The 26056-nt window shown below is 41.0% G+C and overlaps 1 protein-coding gene and 1 long non-coding RNA gene across 4 annotated transcripts in view; one reads left to right on the forward strand and one right to left on the reverse strand.

The window, feature by feature from the left end:
• LOC119527612 overlaps positions 1–2028 on the reverse strand; it is a 64115-nt gene extending 62087 nt beyond the window's left edge. Inside the window, exon 1 of the long non-coding RNA XR_005215442.1 lies at positions 1014–2028. This is a non-coding gene — a long non-coding RNA (uncharacterized LOC119527612). The remainder of the gene's footprint in view (positions 1–1013) is intronic.
• On the forward strand, positions 1106–22958 carry RNF19B (ring finger protein 19B). 3 transcript variants are annotated; one of them, XM_037827816.1, is made up of 9 exons: positions 1157–2069; positions 10354–10559; positions 11761–11905; positions 12329–12491; positions 12943–13057; positions 17288–17428; positions 18556–18763; positions 21202–21333; positions 22138–22958. In XM_037827816.1, the coding sequence occupies exons 1-9, from the start codon at positions 1432–1434 to the stop codon at positions 22598–22600; spliced, it is 2211 nt and encodes a 736-aa protein (XP_037683744.1). In that variant the 5' UTR covers positions 1157–1431; the 3' UTR covers positions 22601–22958. The 3 variants fall into 3 exon arrangements, with proteins under 3 accessions (XP_037683746.1, XP_037683744.1, XP_037683745.1); XM_037827817.1 differs by having other exon boundaries at positions 1272–2069; positions 11764–11905; XM_037827818.1 differs by lacking the exon at positions 21202–21333 and having other exon boundaries at positions 1106–2069.
• Positions 22959–26056: the final 3098 nt, after the last annotated feature.

The raw sequence follows: 26056 nt of genomic DNA on the forward strand, positions 1-26056 counted from the left end.
TTCTCAGTCTTCTTTGCTGGCTCCTCTTCCACTGTTTTAGATCCTTTGTATCAAGATTTTCAAGTTCCCCAGGGTTTATTTCTGGGGACCTTACTCATGGTTTTAAATATAACCCAGGAAAAGACAGATAGTTACTTTCTATTATTCATTCTATCCTTCTTCATCATTATTTTTAGCTGGGTATCATTGTGCCCATTTAAAAGATTTCATGTCCCATACTCCTGTGCAGCTAAATATGGCCATGGGATTAAGTTTTGACCAATGAGAGGTAAGCAAAAATGTGTGGAATTTCCAAGAAAGTCTTCTTAAAAGGAAGAGGGTGTAATAATATGTGGATAATAATGAGATGATCTCAAGACTGGAAACCAAATGCTGAGGTTGGCCAAACAGCCCCGAGTTGCTCCCTCTGAACTTATTTTTCATGGAGAAAGAAAGAAATTTCTATCTTAAGCCATTTTTACTTCTATTATTTGCAACTGAATCTAATCTTGATACAGTCCTATTGCTTTTGAGGCCCCTTGCCTGCCTCCCATTAAGAAGCCTAAGGATCCAGATTCTTCACTAGTCAGATGAGCCGGGAATTGTTAGAAGAAAGGCACTTACAGGCAAGAAAATGCTGGGTTTCCTTCCCGGAGTGATAGGTGGCCATATAGCACGAAAATATAATGGGAAACGGGCCTGGGAATACAGTTTATTCTCCCTCACAGAGAGAATAAATGCTAAATAAAGAATTTGGACTTTATTTTGTAAACGCTTTTGGGATAGGGACGCTGTCTGACTTACCTACAAATGCCTCACGCTTAGAAGATGCTCACTGAATGAATACATTCTGAATGAATATATTATTTATGAATTAACGCTATTGCTTAATAAATAACAACAAAAGAAATGTTGAAAGGTGAATCAGTTAGGAATCCGCATCTAATCAACCCCTGTCTTCTTTTTACAGATAAAGTAGCTAAGGCATCATTTGCTGGAGGTGGCCAATCAGCCTAGCTGTGAGAGAAGGTTACCTGAGAATGCCACTTCGGGAATGATGACGGTGAGGGTGATAGAACTGGAGGAAGAAACCAAAAAAGCAGTTGGACCAAGTCCTCGCAGCGTCTCTACAAGATGGCCGCCCTGGAGCCACATGACGGGAAGGAGGCAGAGCTCCGCCCCAGCTCACCCAGCCCCACCCGGCTCGGCCCCGCCCAGCGCCCCCCTCCGTCCGGGCGGCGCGAGTTGTGAGGTGTCTCAGCGAGGCGCCTGCGCAGTGGGCAGCGGCGCGCGGGGCGGAGGCTTTATAACCACTTCGTCGCAGCCGCTCGGGTTCTAGCTCGCGGAGGGCGGGTGAGGCGGTGGTGCCGGCCCGGGCACCCGCTGAAGGGGCTGAGGAAGCGGGTGCCGTGGCGGCGCTGGGCGCCCCTCGCCCCTCGGCCTCTGCGGGCCATGGGCTCCGAGAAGGACTCCGAGTCGCCGCGTTCCACATCGCTACACGCGGCCGCGCCCGACCCCAAGTGCCGCAGCGGCGGCCGGCGCCGGCGCCTCACTTTCCACAGCGTCTTCTCCGCCTCGGCCCGCGGCCGCCGCGCCCGGGCCAAGCCGCAGGCCGAGCCACCGCCCCCGGCCGCGCCGCCGCCGACCGCCTCGGCTGCGGCCCAGGCCCCGCCACCCGAGGCGCTGCCCGCCGAGCCCGGCGCGGAGGCCGAGGCGGAGGCCGTGGCAGCGGCGGCGGCGGCGGCCGGGCCTGGGTTCGACGATGAGGAGGTGGCGGAGGGCGGCGGCCCAGGCCCGGAGGAGGTGGAGTGTCCGCTGTGCCTGGTGCGGCTGCCGCCCGAGCGGGCCCCGCGCCTCCTCAGCTGTCCGCACCGCTCGTGCCGGGACTGCCTCCGTCACTACCTGCGCCTTGAGATCAGCGAGAGCCGGGTGCCCATCAGCTGCCCCGAGTGCAGCGAGCGGCTCAACCCCCATGACATCCGCCTGCTGCTCGCCGACCCGCCGCTCATGCACAAGTATGAGGAGTTCATGCTGCGCCGCTACCTGGCCTCAGACCCGGACTGTCGCTGGTGCCCGGCCCCCGACTGCGGGTGAGCGCGGGGGCGTGGCCGCCGGGGGCTGCGGCCGAGGGGCGTGGCGCGGGGGGGTGCTGAGTGGGACCCCCGGGCCGGAGGACCACACCCTGCGTGTGGCCAGCCCCGGGAGGCGCGCCCCGGTGCAGCGCGCGAGTGTCCCCCAGAATTGAGGAAAAAGATAGGTGAGGGATGACTCGTGGGAAGGATAGGAAGGCGGCAACTGCGGCGGGTTGGGGAGGTTTACCGGTAACCTCGGGCAAGCCCCAGCAAGTCAGGGTGGACATCCAATACCCACCCGTGCACAAGGTATTGAGAAGGGGGCTGAGCTGTCCATCGAGTCACGAGGCTTGCTCGGTGACTGTCCTCTTTCCGGGGCTGGGGGGGATCATTCTGAGGGGGCAGTGCTTCGGAGGGGTGTGTCTCTTTGGCTAGGGGCAGGCTTAGCATTGCAGGAGAAGGCGTGTTCTGCTTGACAATTACTGGTGAAAGTTGGAGTGGTGGTGCCAAGGGAGTGGCATTAGGGCAGAAGGACTGGGCTCTAGGAGCACTCTGGGCACCGTTTCTTCTGTGCCAGTGTATGGGAAAGAACCTTGTGGTTCTTACCTGATGCCTTGGGCAGGTTGAGGGGTGGACAGATCCTTTGTCAAAGAGGGGCTGTTTGTAGAAGCAATGGAGCACAGAGAGGGATGCCCAGAGATGGGTATGATAAGAGAAAATTTGTTTCCGAGCCCCTTTGATCTTGAGTTTTTGATGACCGTGAGTTTAAGTATATCGTGTATACTGAATTTTTGTATTAGTGAATTAAAATATGCAGTATCTGCAGACATAATACCACCCGATCCCACTATCTGGAGCATTCGGGGAGACACGCCCCCCCTGCCCTTTTTAATCTGATGGTGTGTTACTGTGAGTACATCCCACAAAGTGTGCATCAGAGAGGCTCACCTAAGTGATTGGGAGCTAGACTATGCCATTACCTGTGCTTTGACCTTGGACAGATAATTTTATTCTTGTGTGTCATGCTTTTGGGGCAAAAAAATATGAGGGACTCCTTGCAGTGTGTAAATGTAATGCTAGTAAAATGCTGTGTGATCCTTTGCTTCAAAGGAGTTAAGAAAAGCTCTTAATTGTAACCCATATGGAGGCTGTTTTGAGATTTCCAGGATGACGCTGTCTCCTTTCAGAAGGAGCCGTCTAAGAATGTATGAGAGTGAGAAGAGTTAAGCTCTATTTTTTATTCTGCTAAACTTGTTTAGAGATGTAGAGATGGGTGTGTTACTTAGTCCCATTGAGATGGCATTTCTAAATTACTTTGAAGTATTGTGGTTAAAGGTACTGTATTTATCTATGACAGATCACTTTCAGTTTCAGTTAATAAATATCAGAAAGGACCATATAGGCTTTCAGAAGGGTTTGCTTATATCTGGTACTCTGGTGGTCTTACTGACCTTATGTGGTATTCAAGATTTTGCAGACACCATTGATATATTTTCTGAACCAAATGAATATTAACTCAAGAGAATACTGCATGTTTAATTTTGAAATAGTATAGTAACTCCTTTTTGAGATGCAAGTTTCCCTGAATTTTAACTAAGAAAGGTGGCAGCCTTAGAGCAGATCTGTGACTGGATTGCTGATCATCTTTTTCCATGAGCCCTCCTTTTGTTTTTTATTTCTCTGAAGTTAATTTCTGTCTTTGCAAAAATCAATAAAATGGATAGAAATTAATTTGTAAGCTTGGTAACAACTCTAAACCAGTGCCAATTTGGAAGTTATTAAGAATTAGGCCATTTCTTATTTTAGGTAGTATCATCAAGAATTTATTTTTTAAGACTTAATTAAAAGAATTATAATAATTATTTGTATAATTTTTAAGTATTGTCTATGGGCTTAAAGAAGGTGAAGTGATTTGGGGAAAGAAAGCAAGCTGGCATCTTAAGTGCACATGTGCCAGGAACATATAATTCAATTTGACCCTTGCAACAACCTTGTGAGATAGATTTGATCCAGTTTATTTTTGTTTTAATTTCAATTTATATATATATACATATATACATATATACATACATACATATATATATATATATATATATATATATATATATATATATATATATATAAAAACTAAAATTTCCCCTTTAACCACATTCAGATATATCATTCAGTGGTGCTAATTACATTCACAGTGTTGTGCTATCCTCGCTATCATCCATTACCAAAATTTTTCCATCACCCAACACAGAAATTCTGTACCAATTAAGCATTAATTCTCCCATGATCCAGTTTTACAGATGAGGAAACTGAAGTTCAGAGGAACCAGGTGACTTGTTCAGGGTTATATAAGTGATGGAACAAGGCTTGGAATACTATTTTAACTCAAACTGAGGCCAATATTCATACCATTCAACTTCTCTTTTTAGAAGCATGGGTGCTTCAGCATAGCCCCCATTATCGGGGATGCTACTGTTGTGGGGGGGGGCGGTTTAGTCAAGTAGTAGACAAAGGACAATATTGAGAGAGCCAAGGATACTAGAATCTAGTTTCTTTTCTGGTTCCTATTAACAGCCCCTTACGTACTTTATTTTTCTTATGTCAAATTAACCATAATGCTTTCCTAGCTAGAGAGGCTTGATTAATATTTGCAAAGTGTTTTGAGATCCTCAGTTGTAGGTGTTAGGTAAACAAAGAGTAACTTAAAAATTCTGTCATTTCCCAAACAGGTGTCTGAGTTCACTGGGGATATGGGCAGTGGTTTTGTCATCTCTTTTTAATCAGGAGAAAAATAGATTCTGTGTTCTCACTGAATGTTGTGATTCATTCTTCTGGGCCTGGTAAAAGTCATGGTTGAGTGCTAGGAGAGAAGTCCAAGCCCCAGTTATCTTCTCCCATACTGACCATCTTTACTGCTCACAGCTCAAGTTCTTGCCAGCCAAAATAACCAAGTCTTCCCTCTATCCTCTGTGTGTGTGTGTGTATGTATTTGGCAGACTTGGGGGTGGGGAGTAGGTACATGATCTTACAAAGTTTTCTGATCGTTAGTTTCACTATAATTACTCATGATAATGAAAATGCCCTATATTAAGAGATGCATTATTTGTTTATAAAATATTTGTAGAACAGAGCAAAGAGTCTTGAATTTTTCTTTTCTCATATTTGAATAAGATTTCATTTTATTAGTAAATAAGGGAAGGATTTCAGTTGGAAAACATTCACATTATTATTTAATATTACTAAATGCAATATTAGCAAATGTAGTTTTTAAAGCATACTTTAAATGAGGTAAAAATAATTCATAATACAAATAGCTGACATTTTCATACTACTTTATAGTCTTCAGACTATGATTTCATTCAGACATATCTCATTTTAGTCTCATACAAGTAGATGACGGTAAAATCATTTTATAAAGGAGAAACCAGTTCACAGAGGTTAAATCTTGGGGCCCAGTGTCTCACAGCAGAAAATGTGGAGTATAGGGGCAGATCTTTGGTACAGATGAATAGGAGACAAAGGCTGTTATGACCTAAATTCTTCCGGAAGGTCCCACCCCAGCCTCTCACTGCTGCCTCTAGCTCTTGCAGAGTCCCCTCTGTCCCCCAGCAGAAGATGGTATCAGCTCTTCACCTTCCCAGGACAGCTGAACTGGACCATCTCATAAACAGGAAGTTTCTGTTTGTCCCTAGCACACTTGTGGGGGAAGAGCGAGCTCCCCAAGCAAGACAGATCTCATAGTCAGTGAGGGAGGACTTTTCCCTCTCTGAAGGCGTCCTAGATCTCTTCTCTTAATTTGGTTCCCCACTTCCTGTTCCACAATTCTCTCTCCTGAATCCTCCAACCATGTACACCATCTTCTGGCCCAGTGTGTCCTTCTCATAGTTGCTAAGTACTCATTCTAAAGTGGAAGGTCTTTTATCACTCCCTTGCTTACAACTGTTAATTGACCATCTGACCTATCAGATGACTTATTATGTTTTTAAGAGCTTATGTATATGACCTATTCTTATCATTTAAGCCCTTTGATCTTTGATCTTTGAACATTGAACAAAGAACATTGATCTTTGATCTTATGTTCTAGTTTTCATCCAAATCACCCAAGGCATTACTTGAAGAAACATGTTCTATGATAAAATAAATAAGCTTGGGAAATACTGTGTTAAACAAAATAAGGCAAGTTTATTTCTGAGCTTCTTAGAGTTTTTAAACATATTAATGTGCACTGTAAATCTTCACGTGGAGGGATATGGTATAATTTCCCCAACTTAGATAACCATGGAACATGATTTTGTTTTTCCTGTGGATCTCTAAGGCTTAACGCAAACCTTCCTAAAAGTCTCTCCCTATGTGACATTTTCTAAACTCCTTTAACAGGCGTCTCTCCAGCTCATCTTCTGTTAGTGTCTTTATTTAACAATGAATCTTGTGCTCTGAGTAGATCGAGGGCTTCTCTAGACTAGATATTTATATTCCAACTTTTGTACAACTCTTACGTACAAAATCTTTCAAGTAGGTTTCAGGAAAATGAGGTAGAAGATAGGTGAAATTTCAGTTCTTAGATGAGGAACAGAGGCAGGGTGGGTGGGCAGTCATTCAACAGATACTTTTGAGAATTATATAGTTTTGAACTCCAGAAGCATACTGGATATTACAAAAAGGACTTTGACATGGTCTTTCTTGACATACAGTTTGATCTGGTAGAGTAGACATGATAGGTGGGTGGATATGACATTATAAATGAAATGTGACAAATACAATAGAAAATACAAGGATCTCTGAATACATATATGAAAGAACAAAAGGTTTTGCATTATGGTCAAGAGACTTCACAGAGGAAGTAATATTTGATCTGAGCCTTGAAGAATATGAGTAGGAATTCATACCAGGCAAACAAAAATGAGGGTAGGAAAAAAAAGTACCTTAAACCAGAGTATTGTGAGCAAATGCATGTAGGTATAAAAACACAAGGTGCAATACTAAGTCTAGAATTTGGTTTGGTTAGCCTCTAGATGCATGTGGTTGGAACCATGATCTGGGTGGTGACTTAGAGATCATCTGGAAAAAGTGGACTGGATTCAGGTTGATAAGGCATATCTATGCTATGCAGAAAAATTTAGGTTTTTCTCTCATAGGTAGTGGGGACTCATCTAGAGGACTTTTTTTCTTTTTTGTTGAAGGATTTTAAGCAAAATAGTATAACATCATAATATATGTATGCTAGATAACCAGACAGGAGGCACTTACAGTTTTCTGGCCTAGAGATGACATGGGTCTGAACTAGGGCAGGAAAAGGAAGATGGTAAAGGTGCAGCTCATTGTGACAGCTTAACCCAGATTTGACTCTGGGATTTTTATTCCAGTGCAACTACTTGTCCCATTTGTGTTTAAAAGAATGAATCATGTCAACCACCTCTTCCTTTAGGGTCCACTTGAAAATGGGTAACCCAGTGACATGTCCTGGGGATGAGAAATACAGACAAAATATAGGAAATATATTTCCTTAACAACTGGGGTCTGTTGGAGCATAATTAAATTGATACTAATGGGAATTTTTTTTCAGGGCTGAAGCTAGCCTATTATGATGTTTCTGAAGATTTAGGAAATCATTAAAGTTAGTAAAATAGTAAAAGGGGGGTGGGGACAAAAGAATGTGTGTGTATTCTTAGCAGCATGTAATCTCCTGCACTTCCCTTTTAACTTTATAATTAGCAAACCTGAATGGTTGGTAAGCTAAGAGAGCAGGATAGAATAAAAGGAACAAGAGGGGCAGGGCAGATATGGTCTCAAAGATGAGGTTTTCAATTACCTGGGGAAGAAAGATCGTATTCAGAATTTAGGGGTTTACTTCTAAAATAGGTTTATATGAAAATTTAGGATGAAGTTATAGTATCTGGCAAACAGTAAGACAATAGATACATGGATAAGTTTAAAAGATTACTTACTTTAGGGCAGTGTGATGACCCAAGAGAAGAGCTAGAATGCCCTGAGGAAAAGTCAAAGAGGCCAGAAAGGACCTCTCTCATTCATTCAACACAGGTATTTTGTGTATGAACTTACACGCTAGATCCTGGAGATTAAAAAATGTATGCTCTGTCCCTTGAGTCTAGTCTGGTTAGAGAGGTAAGCAGATAACCAGATAATTGCAATATAATATGGTAAGTGTTATAAAATTATGCACAGGCACAAAGAAGGCAACCAGCTACCTGGAGATTGAGTAGATTTTATAAAGAAAATGACATTTGAGCTGGTTCTTGAATAGGATATGTATTTGCTAGGGCTAGAAGTAAGGAATGGATGTTTCTAGACAGAAGGACTAGTATATGCAAAGGCCAGGAAGTAGGAAAAAGTGTGCTAGTTGCATAGCATACCTTTCAGAGAAAGATCTCAAATGCAGTTTTAGAACATATTTTTAGCTACACTTGAAGGTGTTGAACCCCTATACCTCTATTTTGGGAATAGAAGCTAAGTTTAGATCTTTGAACTTGCTCAGTGTCATGCAGTATGAGTCAAAGGCAAGGAGCCTAGACAGGCGCCCCAAAACCAGAATGCCAAGTCTCATGCCCTTAGTAATTCTGTGTCATGCTGATAGATTACTATGGATTTGTGAGTATTTGGGGATAATTTTACTTCTTTGGAACTAAATTCCATACCCCAAATTGACATTGTCAGTTCTTTTCAAAAAACTGGTATCTGTTAATAACTGTTTACCCTATCATGTGAGGTAGGAATGGATCATGAACTAGTCAAGGCTTCCTGACCTACCTTCTATTTAGTTAGTATTTTCAGAAGTTGACATACTACTTCAGTCAGTACCTTTCTCATTAGGCATAAAATAGCAAGCATGTCACTTTCTTTAGGAGAAGCATTGTTTATCTCTATCCCTTATTTTGCGTCTAGGTGTGGTTAATTTGCTCAGCACTCCTACAGGATATGAATCATTTGCATTCACACATTGACCTATTCTCATTTCGTTCTTTCTGAGAAGAGGTTTGGCTTAGTTTTTCCCTGAGAAGAGTTTTGATACAGCCTGTATTATATAACATCAGGGATTCATTGTCGTCTATTATTTTGACTTCATTTTCAAATCAACTTGCAGAATCTGTGACAAACCTGGAAACTTGAGTTGCTATCAGGAATATGTAATGTACATTTAAATAAATTAGCATACTTTAGAATAAATCCACAAAAATACTATTAGCCTTTTGCATAATTGTTGGGAATACATGGAGTAAGGGACAGCAAAGCCCAGATGATAACACCTAAACCTGCAATCATTGTCCTGTTTAAAAATTGTGTGGTGAACTTTTGCAACTGTTTTCCTTTCTCTGTTTGCTTTTTTAAATTATTTTTTATTGTGTTTTAAACTGGTGATCACTTGTTAGGTTAATTTGAGTATTTAGTTGACAAATTTAGATTAGTCAGAAAGGCTAGTCACTATAAATGTATTGGCTTGTTTATGGGAGACTAATCCTTGGTAAATAAAAATGAATTGCAGGAAATGGCTGATGTTAGTGCCAATAGATTCTGAATTGCTTATCTTCACACTAAGAATATGTGTCGGAAGAGAAAGTAGATAAACTTTATGCTATATTAATTAATAAGCTATATGTATGGTGTTCTTTGATTCTAGAGGCTGTCAAGAAAGAAGACATTTTGAGGTATAGATTTGAACTAAAATTTAAAAAGTAAAGAAAAAAAATAGAAAGATAAGATGAGCTTTCAATAGTAGTTGATCGGGAACCCATCCATGGCTATTGTCTCTAAGGCTATGGTCAGAATAGCTTCACTGTAGAACTTTAAAAAGTATATTTGCTTTAGTTTTTGCTATAGTTCTTTACAGATGCTCTATTCCTTCATGTAAACAAATTCTAATCTCTCTAAATATAGCAAACCATTGAAAGGAAATAGTTTTGTACCCTGTTATTTATGAAACTTGCTGTGACAAATTGCTCCTAAAGCAGTTTAAACCGTGACTGAATACATGCTAGAAATTCAGGTTAAATGTGCTCTTTTCCCCCAGTTTTTCAGAAAATAAAAGGATTTGTTTGAAATTTCAAGAAGAAATCTACTTTGTCGTGTGAAATATGTTTTGCAGTTAGTCAGGCACACTCATGTATGTGTATGTATGTATGTGTGTGTTCTTTTCTCTGCATCATTGATGGTGGTGGTGGTGATGGTGGTGGTGGTGGTGGTAGTGGGGTGGTGGGTGCCAAACAGTGTTACCCCACTGCAACTGATGAATAATGTCTGTCTTGATTAGCTCATTCTTGCCTTACTAGGTTTCTCTTCCTGTTTCCTTACGCAGTTATGCTGTTATCGCCTATGGCTGTGCCAGCTGCCCAAAGCTGACCTGTGAGAGGGAAGGCTGCCAGACCGAGTTCTGCTACCACTGCAAGCAGATATGGCATCCGAATCAGACATGCGATATGGCCCGTCAGCAGAGGGCACAGAGTTTGCGAGTACGGACCAAGCATACTTCAGGTCTCAGTTATGGGCAAGAATCTGGACCAGGTATGAGTTGACATTGTCTCATTGTCTCTTCATTTGGTACTTTGTAATGTGAGCCCAAAGCTGGAAGAGATTGCTTGACTGTATAATCAAGTACTCCATGGAATCAAAGGGCAGAAAATATAGTTTGGCAGTACTTTCAGTACTGTATTTTATATGTAGCGTCCCTCTCTGACCATTATAGGTTATCCACACAGGTGAATCAGAATACAACAAAATTGAATTCTCTAAGTTTCTACCTTTTTAGTATTATGTCTGAGTTTGGAGAGCAATTAGGTCCTTCTGATGGGAGCTTCTTCAGAATTTCCAAAGTGAACAGAAAGACATTTAATTAGTGTTAAACCTGTACTGTTTTTCCTTTGAACTTTGAGTGCATCACCAATTTTAGAAGTAGGGTACAGAGTTAAGCAAAGGAAATAATAATAGTAAGGATTAATGATTGACTTTAAAAGGAGGAATAGCACATTTCCAGTTGCAACCTTGACAAGTCAGCATAAACCTGTTTTAAAATGTCAGTCGGTTTATTGCCTTTTATAAATGTATTCTGTTTCACTGATGTCACTTGGGAGAGGCTAGTAGGAAGGATTTTACCATTCAGTTTTTCCTGGCACAGCATAATCTCCTAAATTGTAATCGTAATAGGATAGTTTCTAGCTCACTGAAAATTACCAGGTGTATGCTACATAGCATACCCAATTGTTTTTAGGTTTTGAATTTGAAAATATCATGGGAAGGGACTGTGGGTTGTGTTAGCAAATCACAATAACTCTGTGAGCCTGAAAAATGAGTTTCTTCAACTAAAATTTTCAAAACTCAAAACAAAGTCAATTCCAGGCTGTAGCTTATTCTTCCTGGCAGGATTCTGCCCTTAATTCTGTCAGCTTATTGGCTGGTGGAAATTCCATTTTTCTTGGAATCATCTTTCTCTCTAGGGAAGTCTCTTTGCTTAGAGTGAAGTTCAAGTGCTGTGTAGTATGCCAGTTGTTTGGAAAGGCAGCTAAATATGAGACAGAATCTCTTTTATGAAATTTCCTAAGGTTTAGACATAGTCAGTCCTTCAGTAAAGTAGGGTTACACAATTTGGAATCCTCAGTTAAGAGTTCTTGACTGCCTCCTCATTTCTTATCTATATTCCTAGGAATAATTAGGTCAAACTAGCTTTAACTGGAGTTATTTTTTTACCCATTCTTCTTTTCCCCCTTAGCAGATGACATCAAGCCATGCCCACGATGCAGTGCTTACATCATCAAGATGAATGATGGAAGCTGTAATCACATGACCTGTGCAGTATGTGGCTGTGAATTTTGTTGGCTTTGTATGAAAGAGATCTCAGACTTGCATTACCTCAGGTGAGATGGGTAATGTGTCCATTGCTTTTACAAAAGCTGTACCAGTTAGCTGTAGGGCACAGTGCCTTTGACTGAGATGTCCAAATTCAAAGGTAATGCAGGATCCCAAGAAGTATCAGTCAAGGAAACTGGATCAGTGTTGGTAGGTTAGGGAAGACAGAGTTCAGTAGAGAAATGGAAAAGAGTTGCAAGTATGGAGGTCTGCCTTTACAAAAAAAAAAAAAAAAAAAAGAAAGTCCAGAACCCAAAGCTCTAATAGTCTGATCTTGTCCTTTGTTCTCTCTAGTGTAATAAATCCATTTCCTCTTGTAACTATTAATCACTCCTTGTTGATAGGGGGGTCCTTGCTCTTAGCAAGCTCTTTGATAACAACATCTGCATTTGTAATACTGACATTAACTTCAGTATATGTCTCTTCCGCAGCCCCTCTGGCTGTACATTCTGGGGCAAGAAGCCATGGAGCCGTAAGAAGAAAATTCTTTGGCAGTTAGGCACATTGATTGGTGCTCCGGTGGGGATTTCCCTCATTGCTGGCATTGCCATTCCTGCCATGGTCATTGGCATTCCTGTTTATGTTGGCAGGAAGGTAAGACATGCAGGGTTCCATGCATAAATCTGTAGGCTTCAGGTTTGTTGGGAAAGGTTTAAGGGGTATGGAGAGGACCTTATATATTAGAGCTTTCTGGAAATCACCTTGTTCCTGGATAAAAATAACTTTAATTTCTTAAATGGATTTTTTTAAACCCCCAAGAGATGTGAAAGGTCTTATTAACAGTTGGAACATGGTTTGTCTCAGTAACTTAAAGGCAAAATGCTTACTTTACTTTCTGAGTTATTCTGCTTCTTCTTGGAGTAACTTTTTCTGCATTACTTTTTATCTTTCATGTCTGAGTTAGGCTAAAATTTGAGAAAGTTGACTCTTTGGGCTATGTTTTAATGTAGATAATATATAAGTGAATATTTACTTGTCCTTTTTATTCCTGGCAAAAAGACTGATGTCCTAACCTGCTGATTTGGATTTTCTTTTTTATTCTTAGATCCACAGCAGGTATGAGGGAAGGAAAACCTCCAAGCACAAGAGGAATTTGGCTATCACAGGAGGAGTAACTTTGTCAGTCATTGCATCCCCCGTTATTGCTGCAGTTAGTGTTGGTAAGCTAGTCAGGACCATGACTCCTCTGTGTCTCTCTCCTATCAGCTTTCTGACTATAGCAGGTTAGCAGTCTGGCCAGATGTTTTATCCTAGAGAATCCTACGTTGTATGTCAGACCCCCATTGGTAGTTAACTCTAATTAGGCACCATTATTCTAATTGTTTTCCATTTTTAGCCATACTAAATTATCAGGGCTTGGGATCCTTCCTGTTTTTTGTTTTTTGTTTTTAACTTTCACTTTTGAAATATGTTCAAACTTACAGGATAGTTACAAAAATAATAGAAACCCCATACAGAGAACTCCAACATACCCCTACCCCCCACACCAGATAACCAAATCCACCAATTTTAACTTTTTACCACATTTGCTGTATCAGTCTATCTATCCTTCTATCTTCTACGCATCTATCTATCTCTGTCTATTTATCAATCCATTTTATAATGTCCCTTTGAGCCTTTTCTCCTCCTTTGATAGATCCCGTCCAGAATTTTGTGTTGCATTTAACAGCCATCGTCTCTTCACTTGCTTTCTTTTCTCTTTTTTTTTTAAATTGTGGGAACATGTATACAATATAAACTTTGCCTATCTCAACCACTCTCAAGCATACCATTCAATGGGATTAATCACATTCAGTACATAGCAACACCCTAACCACTTTCCACTGTGAAAACTTTTTCACCTTTCCAAATAGAACCCTTGTACTTGTTATGCATTAACTGTCCATGCCTTCTGCCCCCCCCACCCCCACCCCTTGCAATCTGTACTCTAATTTCTGTCTCTCTGAGCTTGCATATTCTCCGGTATTTTCTTTGTTGTTATCATGGAGCTTAAAATTTGACATCCTCAATCTATAACAATCTCATTTGCTTTGAAACGAATTTATAGTATACACAAACTATATTCCTATATTCCTCTGTCTCCCCACCTTTGTATAGTTCTTGTAACAAATTACATGCTTATGCATTATGAGTCCAAAACCACTGATTTTATCATTGCATTTTAAACTTTTGCTTAAACTGTAAGAAGTACAAAATGTACAAGTGGAGTTATAAACCAAAATACAATAATACTGGCATTTATATTTACCTTCACTGGAGATTTTTATTTCTTAATGCCAATACGATCTCTGGTCTAGTGTCCTTTCTTTTCAACTCGAAGAACTCTCTTTAGCATCTCTTTTTTTTTTTCTTAAGGTTTATTCACATATCATACAGTCATTCAAAGTATATAATCCATTGATAATGTTACCATCATATAGTTGTTCATTTTTTTGTTTGTTTGTTTTTGCCCCCATTTTTCTACTCATGCATCCATACACTGGACAAAGGGGAGTGTGATCCACATGGCTTTCCCAGTCACGCTGTCTCCCCTCATAAGCTACATTGTTGTACAATCGTCTTCAAGATTCAGGGGTTCTGGGTTGTAGTTGATAGTTTCAGGTATTTACTGCTAGCTACTCCAATTCATTAAAACCTAAAAAGGATTATCAATATTGTGCATTAAGAGTGCCCACCAGGGTGACTTCTCGGCTCCTTTTGGAATCTCTCAGCCACTGAAACTTACTTCATTTCATTTCGCATCCCCCTTTTGGTCAAGAATATGTTCTCCATCCCATGATGCAGGTCTAGATTCCTCACCAGGAGTCATATTCCACATTGCCAGGGAGATTTACAACCCTGGGTGTCAGATCCCATGTAGTGGGGAGGGCAGTGATTTCACCTGCAGGTTGGCTTAGCTAGAGAGAGAGGGCCACGTCTGAGCAACAAAGGCATTCAGGAGGAGACACTTAGGCACAATTACAAGCAGGCCTAGCCTCTCTTTTGCAGTAACAGTCTTCCCGAGGACAAGTCCCGTGTCTTTAGCGTCTCTTATAGGGCCAGTCTTGTGGTGACAAACTCCCTCAGCTTTTATGTATCTGGGAATGTCTTAATCCCTCCCTCTCTCATTTTTGAAAGAGAGTTTTGCCAAATGTAAAATTATTGGATGGCAATTTTTTACTTTCAGCACTTTGTATGTCATCCTACTGCCTTCCTGCCATCATGGCTTCCAATGAGAAATTGGCACTTAATCTTATTGAAGCTACCTTGTACTTGACACATTGCTTCTCTCTTGCAGATTTCAGAATTCTCTCTTTGGCATTCAGCAGTCTGATTATAATATGTCTTGGTATGGGTCTTTTTGGGTTTATCCTCTTTGGAGTTTTCACCCTTGAAACTTGGATATGAATATTCATGTCTTCCATTAAATTTGGGAAGTTTTCAGCCATTATTTCCTTGAATATTCTCTCTGCTCCTTTCCCTCTTTCTTCTCTTTCTGGAACTCCCACAATGCATATATTGGTACACTTGGTGTCCCACAGGTTCCTCAGGCTCTGTTCGCTTTTCTGCATTATTTCTTCCTCTGCTCCTCAGACTGAATGATTTCAGTTGTCTTATCTTCAGGTTCACTGATTCTTTCTTCTGCTAGCCCCAATCTGCTGTTGAACGCCTCTGGGGAATTTTTAAATTTCTGTTTCTGTGGCCTTCAGCTCTGTTTGGTTCCTTTTCATAATTTCCATCTCTCTGTTGGTATTTTTTGTGTTCATCTATCATCTTCCTGATTTCCTTTAGTTATTTTTCTGTTTTACTTTAGCTCTTTGAGTATATTTGGGACCATTTTAAAAGTCTGGTCCTCCTTATCAATAGTTTCTAATGCTTTAATCTTCTCCCTTGCCTGGCCCATTGCCTCCTATTTCATTGTGTATTTTGTTGAAACCTGGACATTTTGATATTTTAATGTGTTATTGCTGAAAATAGCTCCAGACCAAAGCATAGGGGCTTCCTTGATCCTTTCTGCACATGTATCTTGTCTGGGACATGCACACATGGCCCTAGGAATAGCCCTGTTTAAATGCCCCTTCTTCTCTAGGACAGTTTTTTTAACCTTCCTGGCACTGCACTCTATGTCCTATAGCTAGCAATCCCTTGTCTCAAGTAGCACAACATGACTGCTCTGCCACAGTTTTCTGTAGGAGAGGTCTCTGAGCTGCCTTCTACATGGTGGGGCAAGTTTTGGGGTAGCAAGTTGCTCAAGTCACCACCCAACATATTGGATGTGACATACCTGCACCCATCGTGTGCCTGAGAGTCACTGGGCTCCCTGTGGAACCAGGACCAGGGATCTCCCCTGGGAACATGTGCTGGCTTCATGCCACATGGGTAAGGAGGGAAGGGCCATCCAGGGTGCTACAAAATCCTACCACTTTTAAGAAGACTTTTTCTTGATTCGGTGCTCATCCTCTTACTGCAGTCCTTTAGTTGTTTTCTGGAACTTTGAGAAAGATGTTTCTGCCACTTCTTGCTGGTTGTTCAAAGTTACTGTGTGGGGGGACAGAGCCCTGAAGCGTCTCTTTTTGCCAACTTGGATCTTTCATTCTTAAGTTAGCGCCTAATACTCATTCTGGCACATAGGAAAGGTTAAATTAAAGAAAATTACTTTAAACCTAGTTTTTCATCTTACATCTTCCTCCTCCCCTTCTTGCCATAGATGTCTCAGAATCTGCAAAACAAAATTACTTTTATTTTGATTTGTTTAATGCCTCACAATATTTTGGGAGGTCTGGGGGTTTGTTTTAGAGTAATAATAATGTAATAACTAATATTTATTAAGGCTTCCCATGTGATGGGAGTGGTTCTGAAAGTTTTTATTCATTTAATTATTAATTCATTTAATCCTTACAACAGCACAATTGCAACAGAAGGCTGCAGTAATTTGCCCAAGGTGACTCAGCTTGGAAGTATCCAAAGCAGGACATGAATCCAGGCAGTCTGCCTTCAAAGCCTAGGCTCCTAGGCCATTCTGCCTCACACCGCAGTAAGATTTTGGAATTAACATTCTGGGGAATCCTAAACCCCAGCAGTCATTTAATATTTGATTCCTAGTTGATTTGAGAGTTAACACTTAAGGAGTGAATAGAAGGGGAACAATGAAAGCAGCATGTCATTACTGTGCTGAGCACTATACATACTTTCTCATATAATCTTGACAACACTGGGAGGAGATGTCCAAGGTCATACAGCTGGTAAATTGGAACAAGGCTTCTAATCCAGACCTTTCTAATTCCAAGTCCAGTCGTCTAACTTTTTGGGATAGCTTTCTGTCTTTCCTTGGCCCTTTAGAAAGTGGTTTGAAAAAATTCAGGGCAGTTGCAACCTGATGGCCTGCTGACATGTTTCCTTTCTTCCCCTAGGTATTGGTGTCCCCATTATGCTGGCATATGTCTATGGGGTTGTGCCCATTTCTCTCTGTCGTGGAGGAGGCTGTGGAGTTAGTACAGCCAATGGAAAAGGGGTGAAAATTGAGTTTGATGAAGATGATGGTCCAATCACAGGTAAAAAAAATTTTTTTTCTTTTGAATTTACAGGGTACAAGATAAAATCAGTAAAGTCAGCATATTTTACAGAGAGATCATTATTGGGTTACTTTGGATAATGAGTTTTGGCAGGGAGAAGGAGGGGGTGTTAAAGTATTTTTAGCTTTTCATTTCTTTGTTCCAGAGTTAATAGGTTAATTCCTCTGGTACTTTCTTCTGTGTAGCAGGTAAAAACTAGTAAGATGCTAAGTAACTCCAAATACAGTGGTGAAAGTGATTATAATAAAGTGTTTTATTTGCACACTACTTTATACTTTTCAGAGTACTTTATTCAGTTATTCTTACTTTTTTATCATATTTTTTATTATAAAATATATATACATAAAAGTGATAACTTTCCAAGTACACTTTAACAAATAGTTAGAGAACAAATTTCAAAGAATGTTATGCATTACAGTTCCACAGTCTCAGTTATTTCCTTATTGCCTCTCACTTGCTTTTTATAACAGACCTCTGAAGAGGGATTGCAGTGACATTATTATACCCATTTAATGGGAAGTTAACTTCTCTAAGCCTTTGTCTCTGTATCTTTTAAATGGGATTAAGAGATTTTGCATAGCTGGAGTAAGACAAGAGGTTTTGCACAGCTGTGACTTGAGCAACCCTTTTGACTTCTATAATGTTGTTTCATTGAACCATATTAACTAACAAGAGGCACGAGGGATCCCCAAAGGTTTTGCATGCTTCCTATTAGAATCAACATGTGATATAAAAGTATCTTGAACTCCTTCAGGTTTGATTAGATGACAGCTATGGTGTAGTGAAAGGAATAGTGGGCCTGGAGTCTGAATTGTAGTTTTGTGTGACTAGTCATGACCTTGGGCAAGTCTTTTAATTCTAAGCCTGAGTTTCCTCATCTAAAATTGGGTTATTAATGCCTAGTTATTAGAAGGATTAAATACGAGCATATATTAAAACACCTGATTTTGTGGCCGCACATAGTAGCTGTTCATTAAATGTTTGAATAAATGAGTTCTTTTCTATACGAAAATTCTCCACTCTGAAAAGAGTCATTGCAGGAAAATGCCTACAGACTGTCAAGATACTGTTCTATCTCGAATTGAGATATTTGGTTCCATTTCCAGTGGCAGATGCCTGGCGAGCCCTCAAGAATCCCAGCATTGGGGAAAGTAGCATCGAGGGCCTGACTAGTGTCCTGAGCACCAGTGGAAGCCCTACAGATGGACTCAGTGTCATGCAAGGCCCTTACAGCGAAACAGCCAGCTTTGCAGCCCTCTCAGGGGGCACACTGAGTGGCGGCATTCTGTCCAGTGGCAAGGGAAAATATAGCAGGTAAGCATGTAACTTCTGACAAAGCCAGTTGGAATTATAAGAAGTAACCTCCCTGTATTAAGCTATTTCTCTGTGCCAGGCATATCCCATACATCACCTCATTTTGATTTAGTCATTACTGTTTTTTTGTTTGTTTTGTTTTGTTTTTTACTTGTACAAATAAGAAATAGGCTCAGAAGGTTAAGTGACTTACACAAAGTTCACTGCTCTTTCCATTGCATCATAGATGCCACCATATAAAGAATAATCTAATTTTTGACTTCAGATTCTCCTTTTACATTAAGCTGCTTAACTCAGGAAGAGAACATACGTCTTGTAAAATTTCCAAGGCCCTGGACTCCATTAGGCCTGTCATTGGCTTTCAGTTGAACAGCATTTGTGCTGCATCTTGTTGGCTTTGGTGCTGTGATCTTTATTGCCTTCCTACCCGTAGTCCCATTTGATAGCTAAGGAAAATCAGTTCTGTGAACTTGTGTTGAGAATATGTAAAGCATTGTGATCGAAAAAGGTTGTGACTTCCTTGGTCATTTCACCAGTTAAATAAACCAGAATATATTCAGAGTTGGATAACTGATATTACATGAGAAGCCATTAGTTGAATGTACTGGAGAAGAGAGCTTGGGGAGGGGTGAAAGTGGGGTGAAGAAGGAAAGGAGGTAGAGGAAATGACTGCCTTCAGATAGTTGTGCCAAGAGAAAGATTAAAACTGACTGTTAGAAGCTATGGGGAAACTAATTTTGTTGAATATAGAGATTATAGGGAAAAACTATATAAAAGTCCAAAGAAGATTGGGATACCTTAGTAGACCCTGAGATGCCTATTTCTGGAAGTGTTTGAAGTAAAAACAGATGGCTGTTTGGCTGTTAGAGAGATCAAGTAACAGATGGCAGGTAAACTAGATCCCGTACCTGAGGGTCCATCAGTCACCTCGGGAGCCTCTTAAAAATAGATTTCAGGGCCCTATTCCAGAATTAATAAATTAGAATCTCCGGGAGGAAGATGTGGAAAACTTGTGTTTTTAAAAATCTCCCTACATGATTCTAGGGTAGCGATTTCATGAACCAGTATCTGGAAACCACCCAAGTAGATGGCTTTTGTGAAAGATCCCTTCCAACCCTTGAGAGTGACTCTGTGACAGAGCTGAAACGAGAACCCAGATCTTCTGACTCAATGCAGCCTGCATTGCACTGTCTTATTTCCCTGGATCTTTACATATTCTTATAGGGCACCTGAGGCTGGAACAGCAGAACAAAAGCTCAGGCAGTGGGATGGAAGCTGTTTGAATGTGCAGCTGCAGACTGCTGCTGACCTGTCTGCATCTCATGATTCTGGTTGTTTCTTGTTAGGGGATCCCGCCCCCATATGCCAGCAGTATTCACTGCTATGGTTTCTTAAAATCAACACTCCTATAAATAAGTAGACAGACATAATTGGAGACTGACTTGCTGAAACTGCAGCTTAGCCAGTCCAGCTGTTCCAGTTCTGTAAAAGCCTTTCCTTTATAGGAAGTGAATGAGTCAGATGGGTTTGACTGTGAAACCCATTATGAGGAAATACTTACGTGTGTAGCAAAGTGGTGTTGAAGCCAAGAAAGGAAATAGTTATGGTTTCTCAGCTCTGAGACACCATTGGGAAAGTTTGCTGCTACTAGGAGTTTGGCTCCTTGTGTGTCTTCGGCCTCATATCTTGGGGGTAATTTGATTGCTAAATGTTTGCGTTATGTATAAGTCACTGAGGGTAAAGTGTGAATGAGACATGATCCTTCCTTTTGTTGAGCGCACTGACTAGTGGAAAAGAGATGCGGAAAATGATTAAATAGGTAGCTGCTATGGGAGCACTTAGCAGGAAGTGACTGGTTTGCTGGGAGAGTGAGGGGAAATGACATCTGCATTTGTTGTTAAGGTCTGAAGGAGTCTGTCAGGTAAAGAAAGGAAACTTCTAGAGAGAATTATATGCAAAGTTATGGAGATGTAACATATGTATAGGTTATTTAATGAAAGAAGAAAAGAGTGATTAGAACTTAAGATCTATGGTGAGATACAGAACTAGGGAGAAAGCTTGGAAGTAGATCAGGAAGACCTTAAATGCTTGCAGGCAATCAGAAGACAAGAGAGAATTTTCAGAGTGATTGGGTCTTTGTCCATACCGGCACTGGTCTGGAGGCTGTTTGACTTGGATTTAGGAGATACTGGAGAGGGAGTCTAAATGCAGTTATCCAGGTAGGAGATGTTGAGGGCCTGAAGTTAAGCAGTAGTAGTGGGGATAAGAAGGAGGGGACGATTTCAACAAGTATTTGAGAGAAAATTTGTGGACTTCTATTTGAGCTGGTCCACCAGATGGAGATCAGATTACCACAATTTGCAAGAGATTTGCTAGGAAGCAGACTGTCTTGGAATACCCAGGTCTTGTATTAACTTGAACGTCCCCTCTTTACACAGGTTAGAAGTCCAAGCCGATGTCCAAAAGGAAATTTTCCCCAAAGACACAGCCAGTCTTGGTGCAATTAGTGACAACGCAAGCACTCGTGCTATGGCCGGTTCCATAATCAGTTCCTACAACCCACAGGACAGGTATGTGAACAGTCAGATGCCCAGGAGAGGTTGCATTTTTTTGGTTGGGTGCTAGTCTTCAGAAGCTCAGTGCCTCCTGTTAGAGTTCTGTGTACCATCTAGTGGCATATATAGTGTACCCTGTGAATTCATTGAGCAAGTTCTTGGTATGAGAATGGCATTTCTTGATTCTTGATAGTGCTTGATTTTTAGAGGTTTTCTCTTCTTTTTTTCTTTCTTTTTTTTTCTTTTTATCTTTTCTTGGCCTTTGCAACAGCATATTTTTAGATAGCTAGATTGGTGTTCACTAATGTCCGTAGGTCTACGGTTTCTGCTCTCCTGACACCCTTTGCTTGGTGTGGCTCCCATAATCTGTTTCTCTTTTTTTTTCTTTTTGAGAAGCTAGTGTATCTGGTGTGGTATGATTGCAGCACTCCATGCTGTAGGGATTCTGGCTTCTTCTAATTGTTACACAATAGTAAAAAAAGAATGACTCTTCTTTCACTTTCATTTTTTGAATAAGGTGGTGTGAGCTGTAACCCTTAGTTGAGTTTCCATGTTCTTTTTTAGATGTCTAAAGAGATTGACCAAGTTCTGTATTTCTGTGTGTTTGTGTGTGTGTTTTAAATCAGCAAAAAGGACCTGATTGAGTATTAGGTTAAAAGTTTTCTTTCTGCTAAAAATGAGCTCTAACCCACTGTTTACATATCTTTTTTTTTTTTTTTAATTTCTAATCCTGAGCTCACAAACTACTTTTACCAATAGGTATAGCAGATTATATATAACCCCATGCGTGACTCTGCAAGGTGGATTTTGTCTTCACAGAGAGTGCAACAATATGGAAATCCAGGTGGACATTGAAGCCAAGCCAAGTCACTATCAGCTAGTGAGTGGAAGCAGCACGGAGGACTCGCTCCATGTTCATGCTCAGATGGCAGAAAATGAAGAAGATGGTAGTGGCAGTGGTGGTGGTGGCAGCAGTGAAGAGGGTCCTCCTTGTAAACACCAAAGCTGTGAACGGAAAGACTGCTTGGCCAGCAAATCTTGGGACATCAGCCTGGCCCAGCCTGAGAGCATCCGCAGTGACCTGGAGAGCTCTGATACACAGTCAGATGATGTGCCAGACATCACCTCAGATGAGTGTGGCTCCCCCCGCTCCCATACTGCAGCCTGTCCCTCTACCCCTAGAGCCCAAGGTGCACCAAGCCCAAGTGCCCATATGAACCTCTCTGCCCCAGCTGAGGGGCAGACTGTCTCGAAGCCAGAAGGTGCAGAAGCCAGCGTATGAAGTGGAATGAATGCTCCTGTTCTGAGAAGCACACTTGTTGTAACTGCATCTTTTGGAATCTTTTTTTTGGGGGGTGAGGTAGGGGTGGGATTTATGTATTTTGTTTCAAAGAGTCACAGGTTTTCCCAGGGAAATTCTGAGAAATTTGCGATTTCTTAACCAGATGAAATATGGGAATTTTTCCCTTAGCCCCACCCCCATTATTCCTAGCCCCTCCCCCCTTTTAGTTTTAATTTATTGGTTAAACTGACGGTGGCGATCCATGAGGTGTGTCAGAGTGTACATATGTATGTGTGTATATTGTATGTATGCTAACATATTACTGAAGGACACATTTTAATAAAGATTTCTGTCATAATTCAGCTCATATCATTTTCCTTGCTTGGGTAGTCCTACAGAGTCAAGTATTTGATCAAAACAGAATGTTATGCCTTTGACAGTCTCTAGGGCTGAGATTTTCTAATTCCAGGGAAGAAGGATTATATTCAAATCAGACTGCTATGGGGTCATCTATGAACCAGTGACTCCTTCCAGCATGACAGGAAGCAAAACTAGGCTTGGCTTTGGACTATGTAGTAAGACTGAAGAATTGTTAGCTCAGTCAGCTGGATAGGGAAGGTACACATTAAAATGAACCTCGTTCGCCCTCTTGAGGCAGCTGTGCAGTTTTCCTGTTAAAGCTTTATTTATCCTTTTCTACATTGTAGTTAACTTGAGAGGAGGGGAGGAGGTGGTGGTCTCAGGTAACTCCTTGGAGAGATCGCAATGACTGTTACAGGGTTACCAACTTGGGAAGAGAAGTGTTATTTTTGGAGGAAGAAATGTACTAGTTCTGCATAATCATCAAACAAAAACCTAGGTGTTTGCTGTGTTCTCAGGTACACCCTTCCTGTTTCAAAAAGCTTTCTCAGTTTTCTCAGTTCAAAGAGCTTCTTTAGTTGCTTAGCTCTCTCAAAAAGTTTCTCAGTCTAGTTTAAGTAAGGGAGACTAAAGAATCTAACTGAAATTTGTAATGAAAGGACAGAGGAGACGTCATTAAAATCTCTGAACATATTTAATTTTATCTGATCTTATAAATTTTTCATGATTAAGCCAAGTTAGTACTACTTAGATTTTTCCTTTACCATTCTAGGCGTCCTTAGAAATGAAAGGTCACACATAGCATAGCAGGAAAATTAAACTAAAGATTGATGAGAACTGATGTAGAATTCCAAATCTGGCAATAACTTAACTTTGAGACTGTGTGAGTCAGTTACCCTCTCCTGCTCCTAATTTCCCCAACTCAAAGACAATATTTAAGGAGCTTCCAGTGCCAACCTTCTTTACCACCTCAACCCTGGGCCCAGAGGAAGAATTGAAAATATCCTTCCCCTGAGGACCAGATGGCTTTCTGTTTCCTTTCACAGATGCACCTGCTCTGTCTTCCTGGCTTGTGTGTACAGTGAGGATGATGAGTCTGGACAACAGCCAGCTTGGAAGATGCTTATCTCTTGGGCACTGCAGCCAGACTTCAGGCTGCCTGCCTGTACCTGGGACAAGAAAGGCCGTTAGTGGACTTTGGTGCTCTGGAAGAAAGTGTCCTAGAGTTTCCTTGTGTGAAAAAAGAAACCTGTTTGGAAAAAAAGAGGCAGACAGTCTGGAAAGCTCTGAAATACAATTATCAACTCAAGACTTGTCATTGTCTTGAAGCCTCATCAAGGGAGCAATTAAGTTGGATAAAATCAAAGAAATCTGCTGGAGGGGCAAGAGTTTGCAGCCAAACCTGTATTCTTATCTAGGCTCTACTTCTTACTATTATGACACTTGGGCAACTTGCTCTCTTGAGTCTGTTTTCACTTAGCCAAAATGGGGATAATAATCAGTTACGAGGTGGTTAAGATTGAATGAAGAAATAAGTTAAGGGAGATATTGGGTGTCATCTAAGAAAGGAAGCCCAGATCTCTAGACCAGAGGCCATGAAAAACAAAGCTTATTCTAATACTCTGTAACACTCCTGTTGTATCGCGCAGGCATTAGCAGATGAAAAGGTCTAACAGCACCACCTAGAGGAGAAAATGAGTAGTGCACTGGAAAAGTTGGTTCTCAGCTTAGAAAATGGGGAAAGTGAAATCTCAGCACACAGCATTCATTCATTCTGGAAATTCCTACTACGTTTCAGGTATGGGATGCAGCAATGAGGAAAACACAAAGTTCTTGTCCCCATGGAACTTAAACTCTAGTTGGGGAGGACAATCATATATAATCTGGCTGGGGATAAGCGCACTCAAGAAAAGCAGGGAAAGGAATAAAGATGGTGCTACTTTAGATAGGTAGTATAAGCTTCTTTGATGAAGGTTTATTTTATTAGAGACCTGAATGAAGTAAGGAAGAACCAAGTGCATATCAAGAGGAAACAGTAAAGTACAAGGGCCCTTAGGTCTATTAAAAAACAAAATAGCAAAGAGGCCTGTATGTAGCAAGTGAGCCAAGGAAGAGTATAGTAGATTAGGTTGAATGGGTGGTTGGGGGCAAGATGGTGTAGATTAGCAAAACAACTCTGAAGAAAAAGAAATTCTAGATTCCTCTGTGGCCAGGAAAGGAGGTAATCTTGGAAGCCAGAGAGATAGGGTGCTTGCAGTCAACTTTCAAAGGGACTAAAACAGGGCATGTCTGGTTGCCAATCAAAGTTGGATGGGCCAATGGAAAAAATCTATGGTGTATGGTAAACAAATAATCATCATTCATACAGACCTTCTAAGGTGCTTTCTTAATGCAACTATTGATTTGGAATATGCTTTTTTCTTTCTCGCCCAAAGCAGAAAAACATCAATAGCAGAGTACTTTCACCTGTCAGCATCAACAGTCCATCTCACTGTCCTGAATCTGGGTAATAGCAACTCTTTAGCTCTGACGAAATGTGATCTGCAGACACCTGAATCATCTCACATCTTCAAGAACATCACTACATGTGATGATGTTTTGGACCAGAGACTGGAAAGCTAGAAACTGTATGTCTTAGATATTATTGAAACTGAAGTTCTGAATACATTTTAAGTTTCGCTTATTAGATAGATGTACAAACAAAATGTGAAAGGAGCAAGTGATTCAGGGGCTAGCTTCAGCTCTGTTGGCTGTTACTCCTGAAAGGACCTTAACTCTTCAATAGTATTCAAGTGGTGTGTGTTCTTACAGTGTACCTGTGATGGCTTTCTGATTCCTTATCTTCCTGATGGGGGCAGAGGTAGCAGCCCCCACTGTAGTTCAATGCTGGAAATCTTTCCTGAAGGCTCAGTCTAGAGACCACTAGTCCTGGCTTTCCAAGTCTTTGTAAGCACCAAATTTAACTGTATTGAATTCTTTTCTACCTAAATAGGTAGGGGGGTTTGTTTTCTGCAACTACTGAACCCTGACTAATACAGTGTTTGGTACCAAAAGTCATCACAGGCAGCAAGCCCTCAAAGATGGGACTCTTAAATT

The sequence above is a fragment of the Choloepus didactylus genome, chromosome 2, assembly GCF_015220235.1.
Source record: "Choloepus didactylus isolate mChoDid1 chromosome 2, mChoDid1.pri, whole genome shotgun sequence".
Taxonomy (NCBI): Eukaryota; Metazoa; Chordata; class Mammalia; order Pilosa; family Megalonychidae; genus Choloepus; species Choloepus didactylus.

Coding starts and splice junctions, on each gene's coding strand:
- RNF19B (XM_037827816.1), top strand. CDS start 1,432: ATGGGCTCCGAGAAGGACTCCGAGTCGCCGCGTTCCACATCGCTACAC. Junction 17,429..18,555: donor AGATGATGGTCCAATCACAG/GTAAAAAAAATT, acceptor TTCCATTTCCAG/TGGCAGATGCCTGGCGAGCC. Junction 21,334..22,137: donor TCCTACAACCCACAGGACAG/GTATGTGAACAG, acceptor TTGTCTTCACAG/AGAGTGCAACAATATGGAAA.